The sequence below is a fragment of the Notamacropus eugenii genome, chromosome 5 (genome assembly GCF_028372415.1).
Source record: "Notamacropus eugenii isolate mMacEug1 chromosome 5, mMacEug1.pri_v2, whole genome shotgun sequence".
NCBI lineage: Eukaryota > Metazoa > Chordata > Mammalia > Diprotodontia > Macropodidae > Notamacropus > Notamacropus eugenii.
Window position 1 is genome coordinate 331,329,608 of NC_092876.1, and position 25,002 is coordinate 331,354,609.

General features: G+C 38.9%; 1 protein-coding gene and 1 pseudogene across 2 annotated transcripts in view; both read right to left on the minus strand.

The window, feature by feature from the left end:
- Positions 1 to 25,002, minus strand: part of PCCB (propionyl-CoA carboxylase subunit beta) — a 56,323-nt gene that overhangs the window by 19,344 nt on the left and 11,977 nt on the right. For both annotated transcript variants that reach the window (XM_072613589.1, XM_072613590.1), the window contains 4 exons: positions 19,858 to 19,968; positions 7,184 to 7,292; positions 3,566 to 3,686; positions 1,586 to 1,667 (listed from right to left, as the gene is read on the minus strand). In XM_072613589.1, the coding sequence (XP_072469690.1) occupies positions 1,586 to 1,667; positions 3,566 to 3,686; positions 7,184 to 7,292; positions 19,858 to 19,968 (423 nt within the window). The remainder of the gene's footprint in view (positions 1 to 1,585; positions 1,668 to 3,565; positions 3,687 to 7,183; positions 7,293 to 19,857; positions 19,969 to 25,002) is intronic.
- On the minus strand, positions 7,299 to 13,957 carry LOC140506423 (ubiquitin-conjugating enzyme E2 variant 1 pseudogene; annotated as a pseudogene).

Consider the following 25,002-nt stretch of genomic DNA (forward strand, 5'->3'; position numbering starts at 1 on the left):
GACAGGATCAAAAGAGAATAGAAGTAATGGGGGACAGGATAGGATGGAGGGAAATATAGTTAGTCCTATACAACACAACTATTATGGAAGTCATTTGCAAAACTACACAGATTTGGCCTATACTGAATTGCTTGCCTTCCAAAGGGAAGGGGTGGAGAGGGAGGGAGGTGAAGAAGGTGGAACTCAAAGTGTTAGGATCAACTGTCGAGTAATGTTCTTGCCACTAGGAAATAAGAAATACAGGTAAAGGGGTATAGAAAGCTATCTGGCCCTACAGGACAAAAGAGAAGACGGAGACAAGGGCAGAGAGGGATGATAGAAGAGAGAGTAGATTGGTCACAGGGGCAATTAGAATGCTTGGTGTTTGGGGGGGGAGGGGAGAAAAGGGGAGAAAATTGTAACCCAAAATTTTGTGAAAATGAATGTTAAAAGTTAAATAAAAAAAAAAAATAATTACAAGCCAAAAAAAAAAAAAAAAAAGAAAATACAATTACACTAAAATACACTATGTATTTTACTATACATTCATGCTACACATATTTACTACGTATATTTCATACTAAACAGCTATACAACAGGAGTGGACTCCACAGGCTCCCGCAAGGCTGAGCACACAGCCTCTACACTGGTGGTTTGGCATCATCCGAATACTCCTGATAAGACTTGCAAATGAGTGACTTACAAGCGCCCGGAAGGCTCCCAAGGCACTCCTCAGGCTTCTTGGAAAGCTGGAATTCTTTCACTTATAGAAAATAATGCACCCTTTCAAATAAGCTCCCAAGGAGATTCAGTTCCACTGTTTCCACCTGGGACCGGACAAGATGTCCTCAAATACACCTTCCAATGCTATAATTCTGTGACTCTGGAATGTCAGAATAAAGGTTTGGAGTTTTTTAAATTATCATTTTCTATAAATCAACAGAATAAAAAAATATTAAGTCTCACATGGACTGTGAATCTTTGGCAAGTTACCAAAGCTTGTGAAATGTTTACTTTGAAAGCAGTAAATATTTTAAAAACCAAAGTTCTCTATTGGCCTATTTCCAATCTAGTTACTATTTCTGATAATGACATTGGCCCCCCATGACTACCACTACAACCAAAAGAAGTCTATTAGTTAAATTAAATAATCTTTTAAATCCTCGCTGACTGGTATTCCAAAACAATCTACCTTAAACCTTAGGGGCAGCTAGGTGGTACAGTGGAGAGAGCACCAGTGCAGGAGTCAGGAGGACCTGAGTTCAAATCTCACCTCAGACACTTGACACTCACTAGCTGTGCGACCTTGGGCAAGTCACTTAACCCCAATTACCTCATCCTGGGTCATCTCCAGTCATCCTGATGAATATCCAGTCACTGAATTCAGATGGCTCTGGAGGAGAAGTGAGGCTGGTGACCTGCACAGCCCTCCCTCACTCAAAACAAAGTCAAGTGCCAGTCATGTCATCATTTCTCTGATGCCATGGTCTTCTTTGGCAACGAAGGATGAACACACACTTCAAACCTTAAGGCTAGCAAGTCGAGTCCTTGACTAGTCCCCCAACCACTGTCAAAAAGGCTCACCAAAGTCAGAGAGAGTACTTACTGCATGTACTATGTCCACCATGTCATAGGCTTTGGTAGTTTCCAATGGGACAAGTGTGTCCAGCTCATGAACCAGGCGGTCACTGAAAGTGAGCAATAAGAGAAGAGGACACAATTAGTAATTAATCAACAATTATTTATTTATTAAGCACCCCGCATGTGCCAGAAACTGGGGACAAATTGACAAAAATGAACCCAGAAAGCTGCTGTATGAAGATTGTATTATTCACAAGGTCAAAAAAAATAGAGCCATCAAATATGCAGTCTTAGGTTTGGACAGTTAGAATCATAAAGTGAATCTCACAGTAATACACAATGATCAGTGTTCATTCCAATAATAACAATCATGACTACTCCACTGCACAACAACGGACTGCCCGATTAGTTGCACATTACTAATAACAGAAAACTTTAGCAACAGGATGAGCTGATACAATCTTAGAAGCAGAGAAAGAGCTCATTTAATGAATAGAATTACTTCAGCAATCTGAATCAAAAGAACAAGTGCTTTGGCAATAAAAGTGCATGCATTTCAATGCCTTCAAGTCTCAGACAAAACCATACAGGGTATGAAGGCGGACCCCTAAAAGCCACAAAAGAACAGCCATGGCCTGTTGTGACAGGAGAAGCTGAGAGAAGGAAAAGGCCGAACATTTCACTTAGCAATATTTGGCCTTGAGTGTGGTTTCATTGATATGGGGTACTCTCAGATGAAGAAACTCTCCCTACTAGTAATGGAAACATGTATGGTGTCTGAGAGCCTATTCCTGCCCTTGTAGGTGTATCTGGAGGCAGTTAGTAATGGGAAGACTAGAGCAAGGAAGTTGCATTGTTTAATTTAACTTTCCCCCCAGAAAACAGGCCATTCTTGACCCAGATTCATTCTTTGACAAATACATAATTACTATGAACAAAAATGACCCAGTAGGTTTCTGCCAGTCCTTTTCCAAAATCCTCACCCCCATTTCAACACCCACAAATGGTTTATCTTTAAGATATGTCTCAGACTTCAGGCGCTCAAGGTCAGAGAAGTCAAACAGGGACCACGTCAACAATTTCAATTTGGTACAAAACAGGCATAAAACACGGGATGGAGAGTTTTGAGATTCACTTAGCAAAGAAAGGCTGCCTCAGTCATTTCTTCACAAGATCTCACTGTGATTCTCTTCCTTGATCTTTAATGTCCTATGTCATCAGTCACAATTAAACTATTTCCTCTTAGATACTCTGGAACATGTGGTAACAGCAAGAGACAAAACCTATCCATAACAAATGCCCTTACTACAAACAATAAAGATGTTAATGTGCATACCATTCTATAAATAATTTGAAGGTTGTTTGGCTGAATGTCAAAATGTGTAAAAAACTTGTAATCTTATCATCCCTACCCACACTGTGTAGTCCGGAAACTAATTTTTTTCTCTCTCTCATTCTGCCCCATTCTATTCATTCAATAAGCACTGATTAAACTCCTACCATATGGAAGGAACTGTACCAGCTGCTGTTCCAGGATACATTTAGTTTACATACGTACAGTGCTTGACAGTTTACTAAGTACTTCACATAAGGTATCTCATTTGATCATTATACCAAAGATATAATGCAAGTGGTGTTGGCATTAACATTTCTATTTTACAAGTGAGTAAACTAAGGCTCAGAGCATCCAAGCAGTTTGATCATAGTCACAGAGCTAGTAGTAGGGGGCAAAGACCAAATACCTTCTCAATTTAAGCTCTGTATTTCTTCCACGTTGCCTCTCACGTCTTAAAGGGGAAAAATAAAATTGGCTTTCTCTGCTACTATCCCTAGGCACACAACTATCTGAAAGGTCTAAGTCATCTGTCATTATAGTATACAAAAACCTGAATTCACTCTTTACTTTTCAAATCTGACCAACAAGTAAAGTGATCAAAGGGCACGAGGTTATCCCAAAGCTGGTCTCTAAAACCATAATTCCAAAACTGTTTTTTCTGTCATTTACCACTGATCATGACATTCACGTATTGGAGCTGGATCCTGGTTACTCAAAGGCAAGTAGTTGAAGAACTCCCGGAGGTTAAAAAGGGCATCTATGTCATTTTCAAAGGCTCTGTGTGCCACACCTAGAATGAAAAGGCAAAAGAGCTTAGGTTTCAGACAGATTGTCCAATGGGTCCAAAATTATTGTTTGAGTATCATCCCTGCTGTTTGTAGATGTGCTTAGAAAGAAAGCTTTAATTGACAACATTCGTCTAATGGGCTGTTCATTCACTTACCACTTGTGGCATGATGCCCAAAAAAGAGCGCTAGATTTCAAGTCAGAAGTGATGGGTTTGCAGCTTAGCTACTTACCTCTGTGATCTTGGGCAAATCACGTGTGCTCTGGGGCTTTAGCTTCCTCATCTGGCAGCCCCACCAGATGAACTCCAAGGCTCCTTCTAGTTCTAAAACTGAGGACCTTAAATTTATACAAGACTACTTCTAAGAAAGAAGTTTCTTCCCTAGACTATTTTTTTCAAAGCATTATGGTAGTCCACAGGCTCCAGAAAAAGCAGAGTACCTTTCACAGCATAATAGTAGCAATCAGACCTCTCTCCTCTTATTCAATTCTAGGCCCAATAATGTATGAGTAACTGGGCCTATATTATACACACACACACACACACACACACACACACACACACACACACACACACACACACACATATACATGTAAACACATACACAGAGAGAGAGAGTAGAGTGGAAAATACTGGCCCTGGAGTCAGAAGAACTGAGTTCAGATATCACTTGGACAAGTGACTTCATGCCTCTGTGCCTGACCTGACCTGCCAAATGAAAGGGTTAGAGTAGATGGCCTTGGAGCCTCCTCTACTTCTGTATGAAGCTGATGCATACATATGTATGTTATACGTATCCATGAAAATGATCAACAAATTCTATGGCTGGTCCATCCAACTGTATGTCATAATCAAGAGGGGAAACATTAATCAGCCATTTATTTTTTTCTCATATGAATAGTTAAACTTAATTCTGGAGCGATCCCAGATCTCCTCCTGGAGACTACAAAGTTCTAGCACCTGATGCAACTGGCATGATGTTCCAATCCATGAAATCCTCAGCTATCACCATTCATAATTTCCTTTCAAACCCAAGAAGTGTGGAGTGGGCATTTCTTTGGGACAGCAGGAAGGCGGTGAAAGAGAGAAACGATTATTACTGAACGCACACTACCCAGCCACAGGCCCATTTTAGCTCCAGATTTCAAGAAGTGTTTATTACACACCCATAAGGTGCTAGGTACTCGATTCAGAGGTCAGAGTTAAAAAGATGGAAAATAATTCTAGTCTAAGGAGTTCAAAGTACTGGAGAATGACAGTGGATACAGACAAGTAAAAGGAAATTAAATTTTAGTAGGCGAGAAATCCTGAAAGACTGGCTTTAGAAAGTAGTACTTGAAGGAAAAGAGCTGAGACAGAAGTGAAGACGGTGCATTCCCGGTCCTGAGGACAGCTTATGCCAAGACCCAGAGGGCAGAGATGGAGTTGTTAATTTGGAAAACATCCAATAAGTTGGTATGGCTGTATTTTAGAGTAGGTGAAGGGTGGTCACCTGCAGAAGAAAAAAGGCTGGACAAAAGAGTCTGGAACAAGATCATAAGGAGCTTTAACTGTCAAGCTGAGGAATTTGTATTTTATCTTACAGATCAGCAGGAAGTCATCAAAGATTCTTAAGCAGAACAGGGAGTTGGTCAGTTTGTCCTTTATGAAGATTATTTTGATAGCTGTAGGGTAGGTGGGTTATAGAAGGAAAAACTAGAAACAGGAAGAACAAGGTTGGCTGTATCTATTTCATGCCAACTTGGTGCTATATTTTAAAAATCAAACTAAAAGAATATCAAGTGGTAACGTTCTGTAATTTTTAAAAGGCAAGTCCATTATCAAGTTGAGGCTGTTCTGATTACACTTGACTAAACTAAATACTTCAGTGGTATGAGCATGGCACCCACCAACGCAGATTGTGTGTTCCTCCAAGGCAATTCTCATCCCTATTTTCCCATAAACACTCAGTAAAGAAACTACCCAGTAAGATAAAGGCCTTTCTTTGGTTCTTTTAATATTGTGGCAGTATTAAGGTCCCAGAAAATTAATTTGTTATTTTTCCCTCTTGTCATATAACCACCCCATTTCTTTTTCTCTCATTCATGCCTTTCAATGTCTGTGATTAAATAATGCTATTGGGAAAAATTTAAGTGAGACCTGACTTTATTAACTCCACATACCTAATCTGCTTAATAATCAATCTGAATCAAGATATAAAATCCCCATATTGTATTTATCACCACAAGGAGAACAGATAGTCTGTGGGAAGACCTTAAGATCAAAATCACAAGATTTAGAGTTGGAAAGACCCACAAAGATCACCCAGTCTAGCAAGAAAGCTGGCAAAGCAGTGGGTAGAGGCCTGGGCCTGAAGTCAGGAAGAGCCAAGTTCAAATCCAGTCTCAGACATTTACTAGCCGTGTGACCCTGGGCAAATCACTTAACCCCTCTTTGATTCAGTTCCTCTTCTGTAAAATGGGGATACAGTGGAGAAAGAAATGGCCAACAACTCCAGTGTCTCTGCCAAGAAAACCCCATGGACAACATCCATGAAGTCAGGTAGGGCTGGAACACAACTGAACAGCAGCAAACAAAAACAACTGGGGCAAGTCACTGAACCTCTGCTTACCTCGGTTTCCTCAACTATAAAATGCAGATACCTGGGGATAATACCAATACCAACCTCGAAGTATTGTTATGAGGATCCACTGAGATAACAATATCTGGTACTCAGCACAGCGCCTAGCACAGAGCTGGTGCTCTCTCTCCTCCTGCCTCCTGCCTCCTCCCCATCCTCTGTACTTCTAAGGTCCTCATTTCACAGGGGAGGTGCCTGAGTTCACCAAGTAACAGAGGGGAGATGTAAACCAAGATTCTGCGGTCTCCCTCCACACTCCTGGTACTACATAGCATTTACAGCACTATGGTGAAGGGTCATCTGATGCAACAATGACCTAAGAGGCTCTGTCTCCAGATATGTCTACAAGGGCAGGGACAGGCTCTCAAACACCACCCACACGTTTCCACAGCCTGGTAATAGGTGTATTGAGCCTTTACTAGGTAGGGAGTAAAACTTGAACTGGTCTGACTACTTAGCAGAGATTTCTCTGGGGATTTTAGTATTTTAAAAACTACCATGTAAACACCGAAGAAGTTACTGAAAACTGTCTCTTAACTCCTCTCAAGTGTCAAAGGGCCCTCCTGTTTTTAATTGGGTGCAAACCTTCAGTGAACTCTGGGAAGCCATGACTTCTTAGTTCTTTTAACAATAAAACCAACAAATGTAACAAAGAAAAAAAAACCCAGTAACAACTACCACTGCTGCCACCCCTACTCACTCTCTCATCACTGTTTCTGGAGTCAGAAATGTTACCACTGCGGGAGCATGGAAATCTTTTCTGAAAATCCTCAGAAAATACTTTTTTAAAAGAGTATATTCATCATCCATTTCAAAAGGTGCTTCAATAATTTTTTAAAAGAGAATCATTAGCTGACAAGGATGACGGTGCCCTTCTCACCTGACATTGTTGTATGTGTCTTGGCACCGCCAAGCTCTTCTTGGGTGACATCCTCATTGGTGACAGACTTTACCACATCAGGGCCCGTGATGAACAGATAGGATGTGTCCTACAATCACAGATTTCCAGACAAATCAATCAAGACTATTAAGAGAAGGAAGAGACAGCATTTAGTTCAAGTGCCTCGTTTTACAGATAAGAAAAAGAGAGCCCCACAAACGTCAAATGATCTGTTCAAGGTCACACAGTCAGTAAAAAAGCAGAGGAAATACTGGACTTGCAGGTCTCTCTTGATCCCCAATCCAAAGTGAAAATAAATTCTCATAGTCTTTCCCAAAACAGTTACTTCATCACGCTATTTCACTCTTGGTTCAAAACTTGTAAAGATAACTTGTGATGCTTGTGTAGACTGCTAAAAGCTATCTGTCCAAGAATAATAAGGTAACAGTACAGGGTACATGAAAGCACTCTGAAGCACACAGAGCACCACACCAATGGAAGATATGATGGTCATGCTTACAGGAGTTTATTCTTAAACTAAGTAGAGTTTAAGTAAAAAAAAAAGTGTAAGAGGCTCTAATTTCTATTATATCTAAAAAGCAAATCAGTAAAAGGTAGGAGAAACTCACAGGCCAAAAATTACACACAGCAGAGAGAACAACTCCCTCCTGAAAAATAATCATTTAAATCTATGTATTGTTACTGAGCATGCATTATCCAGATACAAATTCTGGGTTCCCAAACTTTGTTTTATGGTACTTCAAGATACCTCTAATCATCTCAACATTCATTAAATTCTCAAGACAAAATTATTCACTTAAAAAAAAATAAAGTCCATCTTGAAAAGGTCATAAAGACACAGGCTGAAAGGTTCCCCCCTTTTTTTGGAGGGGAATGGGGAGAACAATTTGAATATCTGAATGAAAGGAAAGTACCTGAGAAAGCAGGTAAGACAGTTTCTTACTAAGACTAAAGGTACTTGAGACATCACCAACACCCTCATCAGGACCTCTCTCACCTCTCTGTTGCCTCAAGTCACTCCTTATGCCCTATGCAGCTCCCAGCAGCTGAAGCAGGTGAATACCTGCTTCATACCATGCAGGTAAAGACAATGAGAAATATAAATGCTTATCACCCAAGGCTGAATAAACAGATGCCTGAAAGGTGACTCAAAAGACTGTTTTTTTTGTGAATTTAAAAAAATTTCACTTGAATCAAAAGAAATGATTACAAATTCTTTCACAGTAAATGTATTTTGGAACTTTAGTACTGTTTTTCAGTGTAGACATTCTTCTTTTTCCCCTTCCAAAGAGATTTCAATTTAAGAGTGTGGATTATATCTAGACCAACAAAGTAACAAGATGGAAAGCAGATCCAGCAACCAAAGGGGATCAATTTTTTCTTTTTTTTTTTTTTTAAAATTATTTTATTTGTTTTCAGTTTTCTATAATCATTTCCATATATCTTAGATTGTTTCCCCTCCCTCCCCTTCCTCCATTCTTTCCCACTCCCTCCCATATACAATCTTATATGGGTTCTATACATACATTCCTATTAAATACATTTTCACCTTAGTCATGTTGCATAGAAAAGTTAAAATGAATGTGAGAAACCATAAAACAAAACATAACACAAGAGAAAATGGTCTGTTTCTCTCTGTGATCCAATTCCATGGTTCTTTCTCTGGATGTGGATGGCATTTTGCCTCAAAGGTCCACTGGGAATTTTTTAGGTCCTTGCATTGCTGTGAAGGGCTAGGTCTAGCAGAAAAATTCCTTGCATCCTGTGGTTGTTGCTGTGTACAAAGTTCTCCTGGTTCTGCTTCTTTCACTCAGAATCAGTTCACATAAATCCTTCCAGGCCTTTCTGAAGTCTTCCTGCTCATCATTTCTTACAGCACAATAGTATTCCATTAAATTCATATACCACAACTTGCTCAGTCATTTCCCAATTGATGGGCAAGGGGATCAATTTTCTAAGATTTCTCCCACCCAAAAAAAACTCCCAGTAATTATATTTTCCAAGTCACTTCTGCATTCCACTGGATTAAAATACAGACAATTTACAGAGTAATCACTATGCATGAGGAGTAAAGACAGACAACAGAGGGGTCAGAGGGGAACCTAACAAGCAAATATGTGACAAAGAAGTCTATGAACATGCCAGGCACAGAAGGCGTTCTTTGATGCTTGGAAGGTTGAAATAACATTTCTACTCTGATGCTAGACGTAAGTCTTCACAAACCTTTCTGATCCTGCCCATCAAGTATACCAGACTAGAAAGTTCATCAATAAGTACAGCACTGTTTGCCTCCAACCCTCGCCCTAAAAGGTGAGGAGGCAGGGCAGGGCAATGAAAACAATCACATTTCAAGTCTAAATGAGGATTTTGTTGAAGGCAATTTTCAGAATTTCAGGCAAATTTCAGTTGGGTTGAATAAATCCTACCAGGAAGGATACATACTAGAGGACATGAAAATATGGAATGTCATTGGAAATCACAGACATGAATGAAGTTCACCACCTCTTCCGTACTGTACTTAAGTCTGTTTTTCCAACACCTAAACCTCTAAACTGTGCTGATAATGAATTTGTTTCCAAGGGCTGATCTGTCTTCTTTCCCCTACCTGGCTCAGGCTGCACACAAAAGAGACAAGAGGAAGGATCAGCATCCCTACACTACGGCTCAGCAAAGTACCAAGAGAAAGAATTTTAGGCCTTAAAAAAGTAGTTGAAGCCATATTTTATTTCATTTGGAAATGCTAGAATCCAACAACTTTTGTCATGTTAGCCCTATCTTAAAAGGACCTCACTTCAATGGCCTGAATAAGAGTTATTTTGCAGCAACTCAAGTCATTCTTCCTGTGGGACTTGTTTAGGAATCCCATCCCATTCCACCCCACTTCTCCAGTGGCAGTTTCTTTGCTCACTCTAAAGACAGGTACTGCATGGCTGAGGGGGGCCCAGGAGCCTCCTTCTTAGAGGAAGATACTCAATGAGACCGCTCTAGTTTTTGGAAAGCAAATAAATCAAAGACACACTTCGAAGAGAATGGGGGAACACCTTCCAGACATTAATGGCAGTCATCCCTAACAATAACAGGGTCCAGTCTGTGCAATTTCAGCAACTTCTTAACTACCTACCACCTCACTCACTATCCCAGTAAACTTTATTTGGTTATCAAATTTCCAGTTTTTTCAAAGTCAAAACTGTTTCATTTCAAACAATTAAAATTCAATGAGATAAGCAGGTCTGGGGCTTAATTCAGCAAAGCCATCAATTTCTTTCATCAAGAGGTGAACAACTTGGGGGAAGCTACGGCTCACAACTTTAAACAGAAAGAAATGCATACTATCTATCACAAACAAATCGGAGCAGTGACAGGGCTGCTGAGACAAGGAGAGAAAGAAACCTTTCCCACTACCCTAGTGTTTGCATTATTTGGCCACAAGTTTTATCAGGACTGAAAATACAGGGGTTAGAGGAAACACATTTGGAAGAACCTACATAAACTGAACACGTGGCAGAGGAGGTTATGAACTAGTAGGCACAGAAGACTCTCTAGCATCCAGGACATTAAAGACCACAGCTCAGAGCAGTTCTAAGAGGAACAAGGCTGGAGCCTCTTAACAGTAACACACACTTTATTACATTAAAACCAGGCAATGACCTGACAATAAAAAGGCTGCTTATGGCATACTGTTATATTAAACTTTAATTACAAAGGATATGAAATCCTTACAATAAATATTTTCCTCAAAAGAGTTTTAATGGAAATAATTCTTTTTTCTGACCTGACAGCTGCTGCTTTAAAATGTGGATTTACACAAATACTGAATTAAAAAAAAACCCTCAGGACACAATAAATTGTTTTTATTTCGGCTTGTATCCACACTGCAGCCTCTACTGGTCCAAGACTGAATCAGAAAAGGCAATGATCTGCCAGGGAGCTCTGCCAACCAAATTCTGGGACCCGCAACACACCCAGGTTTTTTCCCTTTCAAATGTTTTTTGGAAAGCTTGAAAGGAAGGAGGACCAAAACCTAAATCTACGCTAAATTCAAAGAGAACACAGAAGGCTTTGTTCCTGTCATCGAACTCCAGATCTGATATTAAGCTCAGGCACACCTAAGTGAGTGCACTGCTTGTCAAGTCACATTTCCTCAGTTTTCAAGGACAAGTCCAATTCTTTCAGGCGGAGCGTATGCTTAGGGAATCTTCAGGCAGCCAAAGTCTCTGCTAAGCCGGCAGATCTGAGCAACCCTGGGAAATGACTGCACGTATCACTGTATCAAAAGTTGAGCTAAAAATACTGACTACTGCCAGCGCCTGGCATAGTGGGGCTAGTGCAGGGGGTGATCCTGGTATGTAAACAGGTTAGATAATTCATGTCCCAGGCTGGTGAGGATTAAATGTAGTTCCAAAAATGAGAAGCAAAGGGAGTCAGGGATTTCTTCCAACTCTACCTGGGTTAGCTATTGGCCAGAAGTGTGACAGTATCACTGAAAATGGAAGAGCAATTTTAGGAAGGACCCATGGTTAAAGGAGGGGGAGAGAAAAGACACTGAAAGAACCCTGGATCCCTCACCAAAGGCCTACGTAAGAGAGGATGGATGAGTGGGTGGGAGAGGGATACAATCTATGACTTGGCCAAAGGTTGTAGAGAAGTAAATCGGCTTGCTGGGACACCACTTAAAATGGAAGGTATTTAATAATAAAAGTAAAGACACCAGCATTGTCAACCTTTACTACTGTTTTACAAAGGGAGGAGTAACAGGTTAGCTAGCACACACCCTCAATAATAGTCCATTAAGCTTCCCATATCATAGTGGAAGTTCAAACTTTTGTATCTACTTTAATTAATGGCTCTGTGTTTGAATGCTACTGCAAAGCAGTAGAAGTAGGGGTAGAGTGGTGGAATTCCTGGACATATAGCAGCAAGGTGATTGTCACATATATTTTTTTCACAGTTGAATTAGATGTGCCACACCAGTGACGACAATAAGAAATTTAAATCGTCTTTTTTGATACCTGCAGTTCAACTAAGTGAACAATGGTTATATATGACAAGATTATATGTTACGGCACAACGTGTTTCAAATAAAAAATTGGTGTCATTTACAGTATCTTAAGATAAATTGCTTTCACGAACTTTCTTTCCAGTACTTTAAGGTCTACAAGATACATCCAGAAAATTTACTACTCTGGAAAATTAAGGCAGCTGAAAACTAAATAAAGGGGGAAGATTTTTACAAATTAATTGCTGTAACACTATCCTTCAGGTAGCTCAGCTTCATATTATCTATAGACATCATTAGACATCAAAGCTCTTGCAGAATCATTTTGATGCTTTGTGAATTCTGCCATTTTGCTAGCATGGCTATGGCTTGAGTTCATCACTCCATCAGAACTATTTACTATATTCATATTAATTTTTACTATAAATCTTACAAAGGAGGATGGGGAGGCGGTACTTCTGGATATTTAGGATATATTCAGTTTTCATAAACACTTCCTGGAAGCCCAAGAATCATTCTGGTCCATCTTATAAGTGTCTTATCTTTATCATCTTCAAGAACCTAGCTAACTGCCCCACCTTCTACTCCTTTCTAACCTTTCTCAAGTTCTTCCAACAGCAGGAAATTTCAAGGGACTTTTACTCTCAAGCCCATGTTTGCCACCATCTTGACTGATTATTTTTTTCTTAATTTCTGTTCGCTCTATAGACAACTAGGGGATTATTACCTGTATGTGTCACTATCCTGTCTGCATAGTTGCTATTTTTAAAAAAGCCATTCTGTCAGAATGATATACAGATAGGTTTACCTTTCAGGAAGATAAAGATCAGTTATTCTATATATCCAATTAAGACAGAATAAGATTAAATACGCTGAAAACTTCCAGAAAGATGGGAGAATGAGAGGTTGCAAGACAGTCTCACCTCTCTCTCAAAAATAACGAGAAAGATACACAGTTAACAATTTAAACTGTGAATGTGAATGGGATGAATTCTTCCACAAAATGGAAATGGATAGCAGAGTGGATGAAAAGCCAGAATCCTACAATATGTTATTTACAAGAAACGCATGTGAAGCAGAGAAACATACAGAGTAAAGGTAAGGGACTGGAAGAGAATCTATTATGCTTCAGCTTAAGTTAAAAAAAAAAAAAAGCAGGGTAGCAATCCTGATCTCAGACAAAGTAAAAGCAAAAATAGACCTAATTAAAAGATAAGGAAACTATGTCTTGCTAAAAAAGTGCCATAGACAATGAAGTAATATTAATATTAAACATATATACACCAAGTAGTATTGCATCCAAATTTTTTTTTAATTTATTTATTTAACTTTTAACATTCATTTTCACAAAATTTTGGGTTCCAAATTTTCTCCCCTTTTGTCCCCTCCCCCCACCCCAAAACACCGAGCATTCTAATTACCCTTATCACCAATCTGCTCTCTCTTCTATCATCCCTCTCTGCCCTTGTCTCCATCTTCTCTTTTGTCCTATAAGGCCAAATAACTTTCTATACCCCTTTACCTGTATTTCATATTTCCGAGTGGCAAGAGCAGTACTAGACAGTTGATCCTAACACTTTGAGTTCCAACTTCTCTTCCTCCCTCCCTCCCCACCCCTTCCCTTTGGAGGGCAAGCAATTCAATATAGGCCAAATCTGTGTAGTTTTGCAAATGACTTCCATAATAGTCGTGTTATATAAGACTAACTATATTTCCCTCCATCCTATCCTGTCCCCCATTACTTCTATTCTCTTTTGATCCTGTCCCTCCCCATGAGTGTTGACCTCAAATTGCTCCCTCCTCCCATTGCCCTCCCTTCCATCATCCTCCCACCCTGCTTATCCCCTTATCCCCCACTTTCCTGTATTGTAAGATAGGTTTTCATACCAAAATAAGTGTGTATTTTATTCCTTCCTTTAGTGGCATGTGATGACAGTAAACTTCATGTTTTTCTCTCACCTCCCCTCTTTATCCCTCCACTAATAAGTCTTTTGCTTGCCTCTTTTATGAGAGATAATTTGCCCCATTCCATTTCTCCCTTTCTCCTCCCAATATATTTCTCTCTCACTGTTTGATTTCATTTTTTTAAGATATGATCCCATCCTCTTCAATTCACTCTGTGCACTCTGTTACTATGTGTGTGTGTGTGTGTGTGTGTGTGTGTGTGTGCATGTGTGCGTGTGTAATCCCACCCAGTACCCAGATACTGAATAGTTTCAAGAGTTACAAATATTGTCTTTCCATGTAGGAATGTAAACAGTTCAACTTCAGCAAGTCCCTTAAGACTTCTCTTTGCTGTTTACCTTTTCATGCTTCTCTTCATTCCTGTGTTTGAAAGTCAAATTTTCTTTTCAACTCTGGTCTTTTCATCAAGAATGCTTGAAAGTCCTCTATTTCATTGAAAGACCATTTTTTCCCCTGAAGTATTATACTCAGTTTTGCTGGGTAGGTAATTCTTGGTTTTAGTCCTAGTTCCTTTGACTTCTGGAATATCCTATTCCATGCCCTTCAATCCCTTAATGTAGAAGCTGCTAGATCTTGTGTTATCCTGATTGTATTTCCACAATACTTGAATTGTTTCTTTCTAGCTGCTTGCAATATTTTCTCCTTGACCTGGGAACTCTGGAATTTGGCCACAATGTTCCTAGGAGTTTCTCTTTTTGGATCTCTTTCAGGAGGTGATCTGTGGATTCCTTGAATATTTATTTTGCCCTCTGGTTCTAGAATCTCAGGGCAGTTTTCCTTGATAATTTCATGAAAGATGATGTCTAGGCTCTTTTTTGGATCATGGCTTTCAGGTAGTCCCATAATTTTTAAATTGTCTCTCCTGGATCTATTTTCCAGTTCAGTTGTTTTTCCAATGAGATATTTCACATTATCTTCCATTTTTTCATTCTTTTGGTTTTGTTTTGTGATTTCTTGGTTTCTCATAAAGTCATTGGCCTCCATCTGTTCCATTCTAATTTTGAAAGAACTATTTTCTTCAGTGAGCTTTTGAGGCTCCTTTTCCATTTGGCTAATTCTGCTTTTGAAAGCATTCTTCTCCTCATTGGCTTTTTGAACCTCTTTTGCCAATTGAGTTAGCCTATTTTTCAAGGTGTTATTTTCTTCAGCATTTTTTTGGGTCTCCTTTAGCAGGGTGCTGACCTGATGTTCATGCTTTACCTGCATGTCTCTCATTTCTCTTCCCAGTTTTTCCTCCACCTCTCTAACTTGATTTTCAAAATCCTTTTTGAGCTCTTCCATGGCCTGAGCCCATTGAGTGGGCTGGGGTACAGAAGCCTTGACTTCTGTGTCTTTCCCTGATGGTAAGCATTGTTCTTCCTCATAAGAAAGGAAGGGAGGGAATACCTGTTCACCAAGAAAGTAACCTTCTATAGTCTTATTTCTTTTCCCTTTTCTGGGCATTTTCCCAGCCAGTGACTTGACTTCTGAATAATCTCTTCACACCCACTTGGCCTCCAGATCTGCCCAGCCAGAGCTTGGGGTCTGAGACTCAAATGCTGCTTCGCAGCCTCAGGCTTTTGGTGGGGGCGGGGCTGCTATTCAGTGTGAGATTAAGTTCAGGTGCTCAGGTGGGGGCAGGGCCGTCTCACTGGCTCAGTTCCCTCAGGGGGTTTATGCAGAGACCTTCAACAATGGATCCGGGCTCCTGCCTGCTTGGGGCGCCCTGGTCTGCTCCCGCCTCCACTGCTGCCTCCCAAGGGGGCCCCAGCCACGGGGACACCCCACTCCCCTGTTGGCCGCCCAAAAAGACTCTCTCACTCACCCCTGGCGCCTGTGGGTGTAGGGACCCACGCGGCTGCTGGAGATTCTGTCCCTGAAGCCTGCTCGGATCTGCTCCTCTTGGTGCCCCACAGCCACGGCAGGGCTGGGCTGGGCTCCCGGGTCCAGGGCGCGATGGACCTTTCGTGTCAGGTCTCTCTGGAACAGAAATCTCGTCTGCTCCATTGTTCTGTGGCTTCTGCTGCTCCAGGATTTGTTGCTCCAGAATCTTTTTTACAGATATTTTATGGGCTGTGGGTTTGGAGGTAGCGTAGGTGCATCTTTCTATTCCATCATCTTGGCTCTGCCCCCCCATCCAAATTCTTAAAGGAGAATTTAAGTGAGTTACAAGAAGAAACAAGAAGAATCTAGTGTTTGATAAACCCAAAGACTGCAACATCTGGGATAAGAACTATTGGACAAAAACTGCTTGGGAAAACTGGAAAACAATAAGGCACAAACTAGGTGTAGACCAACATCTTGCACCATATACCAAGATAGGGTCAGATGGGTACATGATTTAGACACAAAGGGTGACACCAAAAGCAAATTAGAAGAGCAAGGAAGAGTCTACCTGTCAGATCTATAGAGAAGGGAAGAATTCATGACCAAACAAGAAGCAGAGAACAATACAAAATGTAAAACAGATCATTTTGATTATATTAAATTTTAAAAGCTTTTGTACAAACAAAACCAAAGCAACCAAGATAAGAAGGAAAGCAGAAAGCTACAATCTTTATAGCGAGTGTCTCTGGTGAAGGCCTCATTTCTCAAATATATACGGAATCAAGTCAAATTTATAAGAATACAAGTTGTGGTATGTGAATGCAATGAGTACTACTGTGCTATAAGAAATGATGAGCAGGAAGACTTCAGAAAAACCTGGAAACCTGTATGAACGGATGCTGAGTGAGGCGAGCGGAACCAGGAGAACACCGTACAAAGTTACAGCCGGGCTGTTTGATGACTAACTTTGACAGACGCAGCTCTTCTCAGCAATGCAAGGTTCTAAGACAACTCCAAAAAGGTCCATGATGGAAAATGCTATCCACATCCACAGAAAGAACTACAGAGTCTGAATGTAGACTGAAGCAGACTATCTGCTCTCTCTTTTGGTTTTGGTTTATTTCTTCTTTCTCATGGTTCACCCCATTGGTTCTAATTCTTATTTACAACATGACTAATGTGAAAATATGTTTAATATGAATGTATATGTAGAATGTATATGTACAGTATATATCAGATTGCACACTGTCTTGGGCGGGGGAGGGAGGTGGAGAAAATTTAAAACACAAAAGCTTGTGGAACTGAATGTTAAAAATTAAAAATAAATAAATTAAAAAAAAAAAAGAAACGATGAGCAGGCAGATTTCAGAAAAACCAGGAAAGACTTGTACGAACTGAGGCAGACTGAAATGAGCAGAACCAGGAAAACAGTGTACACAGGATCAGCAACACTGCATGATGATCAAATATGAGTGACTTAGCTCTTCTCAGCAACACAAAGATCCAAGAAAAGGACCAAGGACCCAAGATGAAAACGTTACCTGCCTTGACATGAAAAATGATGGACTCTGAATGCAGATGAAAGCATACTTATTTTCACTTTTTTCACATTTTTTTCCTTTTCATCTGTTTTTTCTTTTCCAACTGTGACTAATATGGAAATATATTCTGCATGATTACACATACATAACCAATATCAAACTATTTACCATTCTAGAAAGAGGGGAAGGTAAGGGAGGGATGGAGGGAGAATGTTTGGAACGCAACATTTTGTAAAAATGAATGCTAAAGATTGTATTTACATATAATTACAAAAAATACTATTAAAAAAAGTGTTTTGCTTCTGATCACTACTTCCCCCAATCCACTCTTCTTTCTATCAGTCTCCGACACCTTCCTTTATCTGCTTCTCTTATTTTTCTGTAAGGTAAGATAGATTTCTATACTCCACTGAGTGTGTGTTATTCTTTCTTTGAGCCAATTCTAACGAGGGTAAGGTTCAAGAGTTGTTTGCCAGCCCTCTCCACATTTCCCTCTGCTGTAAAAGCTCTTTTGTACCTCCTTTTCCCTTTGGCCAATTCTGCTTTTTAAGGAGTTCTTCTTGATTGATATGGAGTTATACAGTGTCTCTGAAAATTTTCTTTCTTTTTTCCTCATTTATGATTATTGAATCACATGAAGAAAAAAAGAAGAAAATTTTCAAAGACAATATACAGTGCTACAGGAATCAATTTCAGAATTTGAAAAAAGAGACTAATTTATGCAAAAGTATGCACAGTTGACTTATTTAGAAACAAAAACAATGCAAAAAACTAGAGATAACCTATATGTCCTAATATCAGGGAATGTCTGAGTAACTGATATTATTACTAATGTAAGAGAACAGTGTTATACCATAAAAAATGAAAATACAAATATGAAAAAGGAAAGGCATAGAACTAAAATACGGCCATGTGCACAGAATAAAAACATGCACGCTGACATTAGAGAGACAGCACAGAGCACAGCAGACAAAGTGCCCTCTGTGTAGTTAGGAAGAAGGGACTTAAATCTTCATGCAGACAGTGACTAGTTAGAGAGCTCTAGGGAAGTCACTGGACCCCTGGGAGTCTCAGTTCCTCATATGTAAAATGAGAGGATTGGACTAACTAGCTCTAGTTTTCACTTTTCACTCTAAATTTAAGATATTGTGACAATTCAAAATTAAAAAAAAACTTGACCAACAAAATTTTAATAGTACACAGATGGAGTCACAAATGGACATGAAACAAACCAGTGTTACTAATTTGATAAAATTAATTTTCCATATGTTTTTTCCATACGTATAAGTGATGTCATATTTGTCTGCCTTCTCCAGGGGCTGGGGCAAGAGGGAGGTAGAGAATCTGGAACTCAAAATTTTCAAAAAATGAATATTAAAATTTGTTTGACTGTAATTGGGAATATTTAACATACTTAAAATTGTTTTAAAAATAATTTTCCAATAAAATTTCCAAAAAGTTCAAGTTTTAAGGTTTTATTTTGAGATATGCTCCATACTATTTTTATTTGTTCAGCATTAGTACACACATAACATTTAACTAAAATCTCTTTTAAAAAGATGAAATGTCCCTAATGCGGCAGAAAGTTACAAAAGAAAATAAAACATTTCTAACATTAAAAGTTACATCATCATTTTTCCTAAAGATTTTTAAGGAATATGACAGAGGAGGTAATAGGATGAGGTGCAGAAAAAGCACTGAAGCTCTGTTCCTAGCTTTGGAAGTAATTTCATTTTTCTAGGACTCAACTTCCTTATTTGATGTTAAATAGAAGAGTCAGAATGAAATTTAAGGTCACTTTCAGCTCTAAAATTTTATGACTGATCTGTTTGGAGAGATACTAACAGATTGGATTAGTGATGTCAAACTCAAATAGAAATGGGACCACTATGCTGTATGTAGGGATCCCTGTGGGGTTCATTTTGATTTTAAAAAGGCATATGTTCATATTTTTAAAAATTTATTTATTTATTTTGTTAAATATTCCCCAATTTTAATCTAGCTCAGGTCAAACTCAGGAGTGTTGTGGACCACAGGATGTGTGCCTGACATCTCTGATTTCTGGAGATTATTTTTCACTCAAGGATTTAGTGTTTGGAATATATTTGCAATTCAATGAATGTGTAAAACTGCCTCCAAATCAAGCACATTGCACTCTGGCCAATGAAATCCCCCATCTTAATGATCCCATGCCACCACCACCTCTTCAGCACTAAGACTTTATCATGGGCAGTACTCTGAAATTCAGATAACATATTCAATCTAGGTCAGGCACTAATGTTGCTACATATGAGAAAGCACACCATTCTAAAAGGGAACCATGGAAAGAGATACTAGAACCTTACCTTCACCATGAATGTGAAGTCTGTTAAGGCAGGGGAATAGACAGCACCTCCTGCACACGGGCCCATAATCAAAGAGATTTGTGGGACAACTCCAGATGCCAGGACATTCCTCTGCCAAAAGAGAAAAGGAAAAGGTACTTGGTTACCTGAACACATTCAAGGTTTTATCTGCAAAAAGATAAAGGTGACAATAAAACAACATTTGGATTATTTACAAAGAAATTGAATCCAGGTGGCAGGAAAAAAATTCTATAATCTGTTACTAAAGTTGTTTTTTTCTCTTTCAAGCTGCCTCCAAGTAGTATGGTGGAAGGATGCTGGATTGGGAGTCAAAAGTAATTAGTTCAGCTTTAGACACCAAACCTTAACAAATATGTGGGCAAAGTATTTAACTTCCTCTAAGCCTCATTTCATCATCTGTAAAATGGGGATACATGCATGCATACATCCAGCCTCACAAATTTGTTATGGAAAAAGTCCTTTGTAAGAAGTAAAGTATTTTATAAACGTAATTTTTTATTGTTGTTATAGCCAAGGTGGCTGGAAATTATGTGAGTTCTCTTCCTCTGACCTTTGTCCCCTTTTCAACTTCCACTAGGATTCTTCTTCAGGTTCCAAATAAAGTTTCCTCTAAAGGAAGGATGGTTAAGGAAGTCCACATATAAATTTCAAGGAGTCCATGAACTTATATGGGGGAAACAATGACATCTTTATCTGCACTAAACTCTAGCTGAAATTTAGCATTTCCTTCAATTATGAATTTTTAAAAAACAAGCATTATTTCAAGAAAGGGTCTATAACCTTCACCACAGTGTCAAATGGGTCTGTGACACACGTAAAAAAGTTAATAATGCCTTCTCTAAGTTTCTGACAATATACAATACCCATGCCAATTAAATAAAACAAACAAGAAAATATGAGAATAAATAGACCTTTCCTTAATATAAGTGCTATATATCTAAAATCAAGGACTAGCATTTTATACAGAGAGGATAAACAAGAGACTTTCCGATAAAACCATGGATAAAGCAAGGTTATCTGTTATCACCGTTACTATCTGATACAGTGCTAGAAAGGCTAGCTACAGCAATAAGGTAAGAAAAACAAACTGAGGGAGTAAGCAGAGGCAGCGAGGAAACAAAAATGTCACTTTTTGCAGATGAAACAACGGCTTGCTTAGAGAACCCTAGAAAGTCAACTAAAAAAAATAACTTTAGCAAAGCTTCAGGATATCAAATAAATTCACATAAACCATCAGGACTTTTGTATATTACTAACAAAACCCTTCAGGAAGAGATAGAGAAATTCCATTCAACGTAACTACTGGATGTAGAAAGTACTTCAGAGAATATCCACTAAGATATAGAGAGGAACTATATAATACAACTATGAAACATTCTTTACACAAATAAAGACAGGTCTAAATAATTGGAAAAATATTAATTGCTCATGGGAAGGTTGAGCCAATATAATATAAATTACAATACTACCTAAATTAATTTACTTATTTGCTGCCATACCATTCAAATGACCAAGAATTATTGTGTAACGCTAGGAAGAATAATGATAAAATTCATCTAGAGGAACAAAAGGTCAAGTATCTCAAGAAAAATAATGAAAAAGAAGGGAAGAAAGGGGGCCTAGTATATATCTCAAACTGTATAAAAAAATTATCAGAAGATCTGGTACTGGCTAAGAAATACAAGAGGTAGGTCAGTGGAACAAATTAGGTACACGATATACAGAAGCAAGTGAACAGAGAAGACTAGTGTTCAAGACACTCAAAGATTCCAGCCACTGTGGCAAGAACTCACTATTCTGGAAAAACTGGAAAGCAGTCTAGAAGAAATGAGGTACAGACCAACCTCTCACACTACAAATCAAGACAGGCTCGAAGTAGATTCATGACATAGACACAAAGAGTGGCCACATAATCCCATGAGAGAAGCAAGGAAGAAATTACCTTTTGGATCTACTGATAGGAAAAAGAATTGATGAACAAATAATGAATAGAAAGGATTGCAGAAGATAAAATGAACAATTATAATTATATAAAATTTAAAAGTTTTGCACAAACAAAACCAATGCAGCTAAAATTGGAAAGAAAACAGGCAACTGAGGGGAAAAAAATCTTTGCAGCAAATTTCTTTGATAAGGATCTCATTTCTAAAATATATTAGGAATTGACTCAAACTTATACGAATAAGAGCCATTTTCTAATTGATAAATGGTCAAAGGATATGATGTGGCAGTTTTCAAAGGAAGAAATTAAAACTATCAATAGTCATATGAAAAAAATGCTCCAAATCACTACTAGAGAAATGCAAATTAAAATTAAAATGCCACCTGTCACCCTGAGATCAGGAAAGCTGAAAAATGACAAATACTGGAGGGGCTTTAGGAAAAGAAACACAATGTTGATGGAGCTGTGAATGGACTGGCCATTCTGGAAATCAACCTGGAACTATGACCAAAATATCAGTAAACAGTATACACCTCCTGAACCAGTGATACCACTACCAGACCTATATCCCAAAGAGCTTGAAAAAAAAGGAAAAGAATCCACGTGCAAAAAGATTTATGGTAACTCTTTCTGTGGTAGTAAAGAAGTGGAAACCCATCAATCAAGGAATGACAAAATAAATTACTGTCTATTAACATAATGAATACTACTCTAACAGAAAAATTAAAAGGCAATTCTGGAAAAACCTGGGAAGACTTATATGAATTGATAATGACCTTCCTGAGTAGAACCAAGAGAACAATTATTCAGTAATAACAACATTGCAAAGACAAACAACTCTGAAAGACTCAATGACTAGCCACGATGCCAGAAGGCTGATCACGAAGAAGCCTTCTAGCCTTTTTCAGACACAGAGGTGATGGACTAAGTGCTGACTGAGACATATATTTTGGAAATGGCCAATGTGGGAACTTGTTTTGCCTGATTATGCATATTTGTAAAAATGCGTTTGTTGGATTTCTCCTCCCCAGCCCCTCCCCCCCACCCCTGCCCAACAGATTTGGGGCATGGGAAGGGAGGAAGGTAATGGAAGGAAAGGAAATAGATTTTTAGTTGAAAAAAATTTATTTCAAAAGAAAAAAAATCTCCGTTCTAACTACCTGCAACTAATACCTTCCCCCCAGCACACATTTATCCAGATACACAAGGCAGTTTTCACCAGAATCATAAAGTCCCCCTAAAGAGAACAGGGATAGGAAGAAAGCATGGATGGATAACAATCCTAGACAGGAGTGATGAGGCCAGTAAGAGGAGCGCCCCAAAGCATGAGCAACTCTAATAGCTGAGAAGAGTACATGGCTGTACACGTTCGTATACACAGAAAGGAAAAAGCAGGAATCCTTGTCTTTTTAGTCAGCTTTTTTTGCATCTCCTGGTAATGCCCTGTAGACTCTGAGGACAGGGAGAGATACTGTTCATGCAGAGTCTTACTCCATTTCTTTTGTACATCTTATAATAGCAGCACCACTGAATAAAAGGGACAAGGCAGCCAGTAGTGGGAGGTACTAAGGCTTTGGGGATCAGTGGCCGGGAGGAGGTCACTTGTTCTTGGTAAAAAAGTGACAAATTCCTATTTCATTCCTCTATGATCCTCACCACCATGGAAGTCTCTAGAAAGTAAAATGAATTTTCCAACTATGGACTCTGTCAATTTCCCCCAGAAGGGGAAAAAGTCTCCCTCCTTCTTCCCATCTGCTTCCACCTCTTACTCAGCAATCCAAGTTCCACAAATCCATAGAAACAAAATAGAAACAGAACACGTGACATGTCAACTACAGAGGAAGAAAATGGTGAGGATCAGCAGTGGAAGGGAAAAAGAATACCACTTTAGGGTTATATATTGAAGTTACTCTCTTGGCTCTCTCACTTTAGGTTTTCTAGTCTCATTCCTCTATCAAAACAAAAACAGTTTTGCTATCTGTCATTTATACTTTGACAAACTTACTCAACTCTAGTGTAAGGGTTGAGTCCATAAATTTGCTTTTTTAAGAAAATATTCTGATAACTATCTATCAATATAATCAGTTTTCTTTGTAATCTCTTGTATTTTGTCTTATGTATTTAAATAGTTTTGGTTTTTTTTTTGGTAAATAGTATTTTTTCCAATTACATGTAACGATAGTTTTCAACTTTCATTTTTTTTAAGATTCTGAGTTTCAGATTTTTTTCTCTCTCCCTTCCCACTGTCCCCCTTCCCAAAGATGTCAAACAATCTGATATAGGTTATACATGTGCAATCATGTAAACCTGTTTCCACATTAGTCATGTTGTGAAAGAAGAATCAAAACACAAGGCGAAAGCCCCACATGAAGAAAGCGAAAGTAGTATGCTTCGATCTGCATTCAGACTACACAGTCTTTCTTTGGGTATAAATGGCATTTTCCATCATGAGTCTTTTGGAATTGTCTTGGATCATCATATTGCTGAGAAGAGCTCAGTCCATCGTAGCTGATCATCATGCAATGTTGCTGCTACTGCGTACGCAGTTCTCCTGGTTCTGCTCACTTCACTCAGCATCAGTTCATGGAAGTCTTTCCACGTTTTTCTGCAATCTGCCTGCTCAGCTTTTCTTACAGCACAACAGTATTCCATTACATTCATATACCACAACTTCTTCAGCCATTCTCCTAATGATGGGCATCCCCTCCATTGCCAATTCTTGGCCACCACAAAAAGAGCTTATGCACTTAAAAATATTGTAGTGAAAAGGGGTCTGACACTAAAGAGGTTAATAACCCCAGCTCTGGAGCCTTAGCTCCACTAGGAACAATGAAAGAAGCCCTTTGTCTCTCAGTGCAGAATGAAAAGCTTTGCCTCTGGTTAAAACATTTCAGACATTAGCAAAGTACTGTGGGTGAGAGAGATGGTTTTCAGCATGATTCTGTTCCTTTCCTCTAAAGTCATACTGTACTTAAGATGAGCCCTAAAAATAAGTCTGTTATATTTAGTTATTCTCCTCAGAAAAGAAAGTCTGTCTTAAGGCTTCTTTCCCCAGAAGCATCCCATCTTCCCTTAGATGAAGAGTATTGCTAGGACCAATGGACCTTTCTAGAAAGCTGAGAACACAATAGCTTGATTTTGCAGTTTATTCTCTGGGGGGAAAGGGGGGGCAGCTAGGTGGT